The sequence below is a fragment of the Chaetura pelagica genome, unplaced genomic scaffold (assembly GCF_000747805.2).
Source record: "Chaetura pelagica isolate M959 unplaced genomic scaffold, ChaPel_1.0 scaffold199, whole genome shotgun sequence".
Lineage (NCBI taxonomy): Eukaryota > Metazoa > Chordata > Aves > Apodiformes > Apodidae > Chaetura > Chaetura pelagica.
The window spans coordinates 1,725,932-1,736,205 of record NW_009970714.1 but is presented as its reverse complement, the minus strand read 5'-3'; the positions used below and the strand labels follow the sequence as shown (position 1 = coordinate 1,736,205).

At 38.6% G+C, this 10,274-nt stretch overlaps 1 protein-coding gene across 1 annotated transcript in view; it reads left to right on the top strand.

Moving 5' to 3' along the window:
• The window catches only part of XYLB (xylulokinase homolog (H. influenzae)), an 82,797-nt gene that overhangs the window by 20,487 nt on the left and 52,036 nt on the right, over positions 1–10,274 (top strand). The window contains exons 13-15 of the mRNA XM_010006016.1: positions 193–308; positions 2,532–2,605; positions 4,451–4,547. Of these exons, the coding sequence (XP_010004318.1) occupies positions 193–308; positions 2,532–2,605; positions 4,451–4,547 (287 nt within the window). The remainder of the gene's footprint in view (positions 1–192; positions 309–2,531; positions 2,606–4,450; positions 4,548–10,274) is intronic.

Sequence of the window (10,274 nt, the reverse complement as noted above, 5' to 3'; positions counted from 1 at the left end):
TTTCCCTAATGAAGAAGTGATTATATCTTGTAGCTGTATTATCAGTTTTATTTTATTTATTTTATTATCAGTTATCTGTTTATCAGCTGTATTCAGCTGATAAACTCCAATATTGAGTAAAACAACAAATAGCTTTAAAAATCTAGAGCCAAATGTTTTGGAAAATGCATATGGTATGTCTGTGTGTTTCAGTTTTAAGAACGGCTCTCTGATGAGAGAGAAGATCAGAGATGACTGTGCTTCAGGCTCCTGGGATGAATTTTCGAAAGCCTTATCATCTACTGTTGCTGGAAACAATGGAAACTTGGGTATGAGCCTTAGTAGGGTCGGGATTTCCAGGGTTTGTTTAAATATATAATTTTGGGGATGTTGTACCTGCTTTTACTTGGGTTGTGATATAAGCCAAGCATTAAATTAACTAGAGCAAGGGAAGTTCCTAATGTATATTTAGAAATGCTCTGTTGGCAGGCTAAGTGTCATGCTAGTATTTTTCTTCAATATTCACTAAATAAGAAAATTATGCTTCTGCAGCTCTTTTTATCATTGAAAGGGTGTCTGTAACAGCTGTATACTGTTTAAAACTAGTCATTTCTGAAGGAGGCTTTCATTAAAGTTTGTTTCTTTTTGCTGAAGACAAATTAAGTGGATTAGCTCTGTATTGTTTCTTTCTAAATCTTCAGTGGTTTTGATCTCTTAATATTACTTTGGAATCTTGTCCAGTGCATGTAAACAAAGCAGTAATATCAAATGGTGCCTGGATTTACTGCATTTCACCCAGTATATTTCATGCAGTAATTTCATCCCTATTTTTCCCCACATTATGCTAAGTGAATGAAATAAAACAGATTTTTCTGAATAGATAAATGTAAAATTAATTTAAAAAACTGTAGGTAGCAAAGCTTTTAAATGTACATATTTAAACTATAGAAGACATCAGTCCTTAGGAAAGTGAATTTAAGGTACAATTTCTTGAGACTGCAAGGTTAGCCCTAATTTATTTTTTACAAGCTCTGTTATATTGTCTGTCAAATCCAATCTCTGGATTTAATGACCAGGAGTCTCTTTTCACTAGAACACAAATCCATTTGGGTGTTTCAGAAAATGGGAAGAAGTTACTCCAAAACCCAAATGTCAGTCACTTTAGACAGCATTAAAAAAAAGAAGGAAGTTGATGAAAATATTGTTACTGATTTCAGGGATACCAGAACACTGCCTTAACCTTTTAAGATTTGTATTGTAGTATATTCAGCTGGATATCTCAGTCTTTTATAAAATGGGTGCTTTGAGGAAGTCACCCTCAATAACCAATATGCTTGGATAATCTGAGTTCTTGAGGGAAGCAGAGCAAGGAAGAAATTGGTTAGGCACCCTCTCTTTTATCACTTGTTCCCTGCTCTCCATGGTGTGTGACAAGATGCCCCTGTGGAGGTTTGGAGATGGGCAGAGGCAACTGCTAAGGTCAGGCTGGGCTTATGAGAGCAACAGGGGTGGCAAACAGGAAAGGAGTGGGGAACAGATGAGGGTCCTGAGTACCTGATGAAGTACATGAGAAGGCCAATAAAAACAGCCAGTTTACTTGGAGACTTCATCTGTCAGACTCAAGATGGCAGCATAGTGAGAAAGGAAATGTTGAGATAAGCATTCCCTGGCAGGGCTTGCAAGCTCTCTAACACAGTGTTGCTTACTGGCAGCATTTCAGAATATTTCACCAAAAAGGTCACATGTGCTAAAGCACAGTACTGTCTTGGTGGTTTAATTTTATTTTTTATTTTTTTTTTGGCAAATAATCATAGGGCTGCTAGGGCAGCCCAGTCTTGTTCCAAGGTCTGAACCTTAGAGACTGTCCTTAGTTTCTTACTCATTCTATTCAGTTTTTCTGTCCTCATTTTCCCTTTTTCTGTTTCTGTTCTTGCATATCTTTTCTGACCAACATGTCTTGCCATCAGCACAAAAGAAATCTTTTTTTCACTCTTTTTGTCTAGCTGTCTACAAAGCATTACTCAATTTCATCAGATCTCAGAACTATTCAGGGACCAGCTCTGCTTCATGACTTAAAATATCTAATGTTCCCTAATAAGCTCATGAAATCTAATCCAGTGCATGAAGTGTTCCTGTATTCCTGTACTCTTCTTACTAACTTACCATTTTTTCAGTGGGTTTGTTGCTCTTGTGTTTTTTTTCATCCTTGCAAATGATCTACTGAAACTGTAATTCTAAAATGTCTTCTATGTTGTCTGTTACTTGCATGCGTGTGTGTTCTGGTGGATGTTTGCTCTTTTTCAGGCTTGTTGTTTACTGTATTGTTTGGGTGCCTAGAGCCAGACATGCTAAAGATCAACATTTGTGTAAACTGAAAGTATTTAAATTCAATATATAACTGGACTGAAATTAGTTAAGAAACAGGCTGTGTTGTGGCTCAAATATCTTTCCAAATGGGTGACGAACATTTGTTATCATTTTAGCTGTGTGTTGAAATAAGAGTCCAACTTTGGGCTAGAAGCAAACATACTCTTTAATGTTCCTTGATGTAGGTTTCTACTTTGATGTGATGGAAATTACTCCTGAAGCAGTTGGGATTCACAGATTCAACAGAGACAACCAAAAGGTAGTAATAATCTAGGAATAAAGTCTCAGACCTTGAAGGAATACCATCAAGGCTTGAAATCTTTGCCATTATCTGTTGTGTGTGTGTGCCTGAGATGCTTGCTTTCAAGTTTCATTTATTGATGCAAGTCCTTGGGATGATTTTCATAAGAAAGTATTTGTTATGTAGCTTGAAAGTATCTACAGTGTAAAGTCTCAACTAGAACTTACATGGAATGTTTTTTTAGGAAGTACCTTCCTTTACTGGAAAATGTGGATTTACTGAAACCAACACTGGTTTTGAAACAGGATTAACTTTCAGCTTATTTAGAGTTTAGTACACTTATATGGCTTAGTCCCCATCTTCTAAGTTTCAGACACACAGATAAGTATGTGTTGAAATTTTGGGCTATAATATTTTGTCTTTTATCTTGCCCTAAGTGTGTATGTAAACTAAATGTCTTGGAGTAACCTACAAGCTAAATAGTGGTATGTAAGCAAACACGGGCTCAAGTCCAGTTGGAATTAAAATAGAAATTTTGTCATGGAAAGGAAAGTGATGTGTATATATATATATATATTTTATTTTTTTTTTTTTTTTTTTCTTTTGAGGAATAGATGTTGTTTAAATGTCTGACTTTCTGGGTGGTACCGAAACTCTACAGATGTCTGATCAGTCATGACTCCCAGTCAATTAGACCTCTCCTAGGTGAACAGAGATTGATACTATCTTGTGTTTGCAGTGTGGCACTAGTCTCTTAAATGTTTGCTGTATAAATGAATGCTTAATCTCTTCTAGCTGCTCTACAAGTTGTAGGCACTTATTTGTAGTGCATAGAAAAACTTTCACATTTTGTATTATTTATATTTGTTGTTATTTGTATTTGTTTTTCAATATTTTCCTGCTTCTGTTTTCTTTCTCATATTCTGGTTGATGAAAGGCCAGAAAAGTATTATATGTAGCAACTAAATAAATTAATGAAAAGATTACATGGTTTCACTTTTGTGCCAACAGAAACAGATTTAAACTTTTGTGACATTGCTTAATGCATCTGACTTTTATCTACTTGCTTTAGTTTTATATTTTTGAGATATTGATTTTTAAGCAGCCTTTGGTGCTGGGAAATGCAAAGAGAAGAGTTTACAACTTGCAGTAGAACATTTTTCCATCATGCATTGATTTCAAGTTTGAGGGATTTGCTAGCAGCACTGAGGTTATGGGTGGCATTCCCTGTTGTGAGTCTTTAGGTCCATCTTCTGTGTATGAGTGAAGAGCTGGGCCTATCTGAAAGCAGACTTAAGTGTGGAGACAAGGATAATCAGCTACAAATCTGTACTGTGACATTGAGGTGATGGAGAGGGTTCAGAGAAGGGCAACTAGGGGTTTGAAGAAGAGGTCTTATGAGGAGAGGCTGAGGGAGCTGGAGCTGTTCAGCCTGGAGAAGAAGAGGCTGAGGGGAGACCTCATTGCGCTCTACGACCACCTGAGGAGGTTGTAGTGAGGTGGGTGTTGGCCTCTTCTCCCTAGTGACCAGCAATAGGACAAGAGGAAATGGGGTCAAGTTGTGCCAGGGGAGGTTCAGATTGGTTATTAGGAAAAAATTCTTTACTTAAAGAGTGGTGAGACATTGGGACAGGCTGCCCAAGGAGGCAGTGGAGGCACCATCCCTGGCAGTGTTCAAAAAAGGAGGTAGACATGGTGTTTCAGGAGATGGTTTAGTGGTTAGGGGCTGTAGGGCAGATGGTTGGACTTGATGATCTAGGTCTTTCCAGCCTTCACAATTCTATGATTCTAACCAGTCTTCAGCTTAGCATTGTATTCAGTGTAAGGTGCTCTTTACTTCAATGTATTCTCTCTTTGTTACAGGTTTCAGACTTTACAAAAGAGGTGGAAATACGAGCATTGATCGAAGGGCAGTTCATGGCCAAGAGGATTCATGCTGAAAAGCTGGGGTATAAAGTCAGTAAGTATGATGAAAAAGCTGCAGAACTAATAGAACTAGAGATCAAACACAAAGGTAGGAGTCCCGCCAGTGATGTCAGTATTGTGCCCTGCCTGATGAACACAGAAACTGGTATGAATTCTGAATTAGCCTCTTGGAAAGATTTTTCGTGGTGTGTTGGGGGCAAATTTTGCAGATGTTAACTTTAGAAGTGCCAACGGTTTAACTTTAAGATGACTTCTTTTTCAAGTGCTCTTGCCATTTCATTGTTGCTGAGCTGCATTGTCAGTTTTTGAATAAGAGTTTGGGCTTCAATAGCTTGTTAAGTGAAAAGACAACCAGCTTTCTGCCTAAAGCACAGGAAATCTGAAATCTGTGTTCAATTCCATGAGCTGGTCACTTACCTCTTTGCCTTAGTTTTCTGTTAATAAAGCTAGAGCCCTTTTCTTGACTTGTGATTGAGAAAGCAGATTCTGCTCCCTTGTATACAAATGTATATACTTATACATACACTATATATAGAGAGTGTATGTATAAAACATATACATGCTAAATATTAATAACACTTTGGAAAAACAAAATCAGTTAATATTTTGCCTGTAGAAGTGGGATCAGATCATTACTAGAGGTTCAGTTCCACAAAAAGAACATAGGCAAGGTGGTAAGGTGTTTTATTGGTGTTCTTTGTCAGTGTATCAGCCAGTGGCATCTTAAAAAATACTGACTGAATTATTCTTGAGGGGTTTTAAGCAGGATTTTATTTTTTAAAATAATGGTTTTATCTACAGCTTGCCCTCCTCCCTTACAAACCATTGTTTGGCTCCTACCTTCAGGCTTTTATCCATAATCATGAAAGATAGATTTTTATTTTTTTTTAAGAGAGAGCTACAGAAGCTGAAAGTTGAGAAAATATAGATACTAGAACAAATCACGAGGCTTGGCAACACCATCTCATAAATTTATGTGATAAAGGTTTCCCTGTTATATATTTTCTTACATACTTGAAATCATATTTATTTGGTGAGGTTATTTATGGAGACAGGCAGAGATCCACGTAGATCATGTTTAAAATACCTGTTTATGCTCCATTCTTAGATTCTGCCAAAAGCTTGGGTTAAAGAGCCTAGAAAGCTCATGGCTGATGAGGATACTTAAGCACTCTGTAAATGCCAGGGGTTAAACAAACACCAGAGTGTGAGAAGAAATGCTTAAGATACCAGACAATAGATTCCTTGGAATCTTATGCTTTTCTTTTGTTGCATCCCAAGGGTCTTTTAGCTATTTGGGAGCTAACAGAGAAGTTGCTGTAAGAAAGAACTGCTGTACCTAATGTACGGTGTATGCATCTCCCACTTTTCCTTGGTGGTGTGATTTAAAAGTCATATTCTGTTATTTGTGTAGTTATGGCAGACCTACAGCTGCATTTGTTGTGTGGCAGCTCTGAAAACAGGGTGTGTCCTGAATGTGTTTCAGGGTATGGATGAGCATGGTGGGAATTACTCTGGTATCGCCAGATTTTCTCTTGTTTAATAGCTGTTGATTTTCAGGCTGCTTTTTTTGTTTTTAATGTGATTTAAAAGGTTATTTGTCTTTTGGATGAAATACACAGTTGGGACCCTTGTTTATTCAATTCTTTTTAGGCCTTGTCTACATGGGGAATTTACTTTTTCCAGGAATCAAGCTAATTTATATTCAGAAATAATATCACAGCAGTGTAAATCTTGGCTTTTGTTGTTGTTTACACCAATGGGAGAATAGAGTAATAACTGTTGACAAGATCCAGAGAGTTATGTGAGGACACCTCTTAAATTGATCTGTAACAGAAATGGAAGTGACATGGTCAGTCACAACAAATGCTCTGCTGTGATGTCCCGAGGTTTGAGTGGTGCCATCTCAATGGTGCAAATGAGTCAGAAACCTGGCTAACAATATCCCTAGCTTTGGCACCAAGGTGCTGGAAAATGGTTCTGGCAGAGTCATGAACCTGCCTCTCTGTTCTTGGGCCAAATGCAGTTTGGATGACTGTAGTCTGAAAAGCACCAGTGTATGCGGGAGAGAATTTTGTAAAAATAAATAGATAAACATCTGTATTAGAGCATTTTTGGTTATGCACTGTGAACGTGGCAAACATTAGATAATCCCTTAGGGTTTACTTTCAGTTAATGAATAATGAATATATTATCTTGCTAGGAGCAGTGTTTTTGAATCCTTGGTCTAGTTGGTGCTGCAGGAAGGTGCACAGCAATGCTGAAAGTGTTTTATCCGTGAGATTTTGTTCCCAGTTTGGGGTGTCTGGTGCACTATAAATCTTATATAAATTGCAAATAATAGTCTAAAAAAACCCACTTAAAACAGCTCCTAAAATGCTGTTTGTGCCTGTGTGCAGGTTTCAGTGCTGCTCGTATGCCAGTAGAGGGCAAGGGGACTCTGTCTCATGATTCTTTTTTTCCGGAGGCTGGGCTGTGTGTGTCAGCCTTGTTTTGAAAATGGCACAGTCACCAGAGGATCCTTAGCAGAGAAGTGAAACCTTACATTTAAGAGTTTTAAAGGTGTGTGTCACTCTGTCCTAATTGCTCTAATCTTTCTCAATCAGATTTCAGGGGAAATCATTCAGTAACACCCTGTATCCTGTTTTGCTTATGTGCTTAAGGGGTGGATGGAGCGTTGTGATCTAGAAACAAACAAGTGAAGTTTGGTCTGTCCCTGTTGTTTACATCCTCTGATTCCAAGATTCCTGTAGATAAGGTGAAGGCTTGCTGTTCTGCCTTTATTTTCCTGGATTTTTATGGTATCATAAACACCTTCTGTTTTGTCACTTCCTTTTTCTGGTTGCAACTATCCCCTTTTGAAAGCTAAACTCACAACTGAAATTCAGAGGCTGGACATAGAGATATGTTTGCTGCATGATTTGAGGTCTCTCTGAAGTCAAACCCATGGCACTTTTTAGAGAAATGGCAGTGTTTGCAGCACAGTGACACAGGTGATCACAGCAACCATAAAGCTGTTAGTGGTTCAGACTGATCTGCTAGTATATACTTCAATAAACCTGATGATAAATTCAGAGTTGCTTCTATTCCTGACTAAGCAATCCTAAAATTCATATTGACACTGACTGGAAAATGTGGCAGTCCTTGCTTGGACCTAGTGAAGCTGTCCTGATGAAGATCCATAAAGCTGATTATTCTTGAGAGCAAAATCTAGCCCCCTGACTACTGGTTGGTAAAGTAAATATTTCCATGATGTGTGTTATGTATGCTGAAGGAAAACAGCACACAGGTAGGGGTCCTGGTGTTGATCACACATGTAGCCAATAGATATTTAAATGATGTGCTGTTCTACAAGTGTAGAAACCTTCATGGCAATGGGAATCTGAACATTCAGTCTATACCTACTTGGTCAGGTGTGTGCTAGAGTAGTGTTAAATAACCTTTCAGGGGACTACAAGAGGAATTAATAAATCCTGCTGCTTTTCTGAGGTGAAGTCTGTGTTGAAGCTCTTAGCTTTGGACAGGGCTTTCTGCTTCACATTGTTGTACCTGTTAGTGAGTTTGTAGTACTCCAGTTGCCCGATATGCTGTTCCTGTCATGTTTATACTTCTAAGAATCTAATTCTGCCACCTAATATCAGCAGGGGGAGATGGATAGAAGATACCACATTTTACAAGACCAAACTTTGTCCATAAAATATGTTTCTTATGTACATAAATCCATCACTTAGAAATAATGCTGGTGCCCCGAATTCTGCTGACTGTCCTCAGTATTCAGGTATTGGCTGGGGTAACACAGACATGACTGTGGCTTTGAATTGGAGTAGGAATGAGCCAATTTTTTTTATTATTTTTTTTTCTGAAGTGCTACATGTTACCAGTCTTTGAAATGTGCAGAAGTACATCTTTCTGATTGGATATACAACAGGATGCATTCTTAAACAAAACAGCAGTCCTGCAGTGCTAGGGAAAAAAGGGAAATGTCAGAGCATGCTAGGCCTGGCTTCTCAGAGGTTAGTGGGGGAACTTCAATTTTCTGAAGAACTCAATCTAAGATTACATGAGGGTAAACTCCAAGGTGCCAAATAACTTTTTTCTTCAGGTGGTGTTTTCACCTGACGCTCCTTTCAGCACGTTGAATGTAGTAGCAATGTGTGGCTCTTTGTCCACCGGGAAGGCAGTCTGATGGAGCACAGGGAACTCAGAAAATACCAGTTAGTAGAACACGGAGTGGTTATATTTCATCCTTCATGTTGTCATGTGGATGCTTAGAAACCTGAGGGCAAGGTGTGAGGCTTCACAGCCAAGTGTTGGCCTGTTGAGGGATGAAAGAGCTCTCTGGTTTGCCCAAGCTAGATGTCACTGGTTCTTCAGACACTTTGGAGATGGCTTTGTGTCAGGCTATGAGACAGGTTTTCCTGCTGGTAGTTTTCTTTGGCTGACTGGCTTCTGTGATTGTAGGCTCTAAAACTCTTTACCAATTATCAGGAACCTTGGGGTATTTGTTCAGTTTGTCACTTTTGCCTTCACCACCACGTGTGTTTATACTCCAGCTGTAGCAGTATTTTGGCTGAAATGAGGAACACTGAGTGAGGCCATTTTGTAGTTGCATACAGATTAAATTGATGTTTATGCCCTGCAGGATTTAAATTTCTTAGAAAAATCAATACTAAAATGTTGTGCTGGCTTTGTGCTTGTGTTTTGCCATTTCCTGCTAAGAGTGCTGATGGTGTTTCAGCAGCATGAGGACTTTGTTAGGGGCCTTTTGCATCAGCCAGCGTGTGAAAACAGTTTAAAAGTAATTAGAGGACAGTGCCCTTGACTGGAGGGTGAAGTCCTCTGTTCAAAATAATGGTAAATAGTGGTAACAGTCAGTTTGGAATATATAAGGAGCAGGGATGGGGCACAGTGTATGCCTTGATATGTGGTACAAACAGGCCATAAATACCCCTTGTCATTAGATCTTAAGCCTGTGTTTTTGAGGGAGGAATACTGGCTCAAGAAGTACTTTCAAATTCATCAAAAGCAGGATCTTCCTCCCAGATAAGCCAGTGATTCTGCTGTGGAGGATATTTGTATTTTCTGATGAAGCTTTTGGCTGATAAGAGTGCCAGTGTGAGGCAGGCAACACCATGCCAAGAACTTCACTGTATCTCTTCTTGTTTCCCACAGACCATCAGAGTTTTATCACGTAGCAGAGCCTTGCAGGCACGATCGAGCAGGGCTTGGTTTTGAGCCAGTGATCTGGAGTAAAAGGTTGGTTAGCTCATTACCAATTCCCTGACCAAGTATTTTACAAAAAAGACTTTTTATTATTACTTGGCTCAGCAGAGTACAGTATTAGTTTAATTTTTAAAAGGGTTAGATAAAATGTTTCTGAAGGAAATGACCTAATGTGCTATAAGGAAGCTGGTTACGTGCTCTAGAATTTTTCATGCAGTGGCTATTGTCTTGCTTTTATTTAGTCTTATTGTTGTTATACATATACAGGAAACACAATGAAGACAGAAACTCTGAAGAGTTAATAAAAAGACTGGAAGGGGTACTATCTGTCTTTCTTTCCTGACACAATGATAAAATGTTGTCAGTTTGAACAATCGCTTTTAATGTTTGGTCAGCAAAAGACCAAGTATGTAAATGGTTCAATTCCTGTGCCCTGATGTTAGAAGAGATTGTGTCTGGCTGTTTCAGTGGATGTACTGTTCAAGCAGTACTCAGAAAAATAGTCAAGCTGTCAGCTGGATGGTTTTGTTGGAGCGTC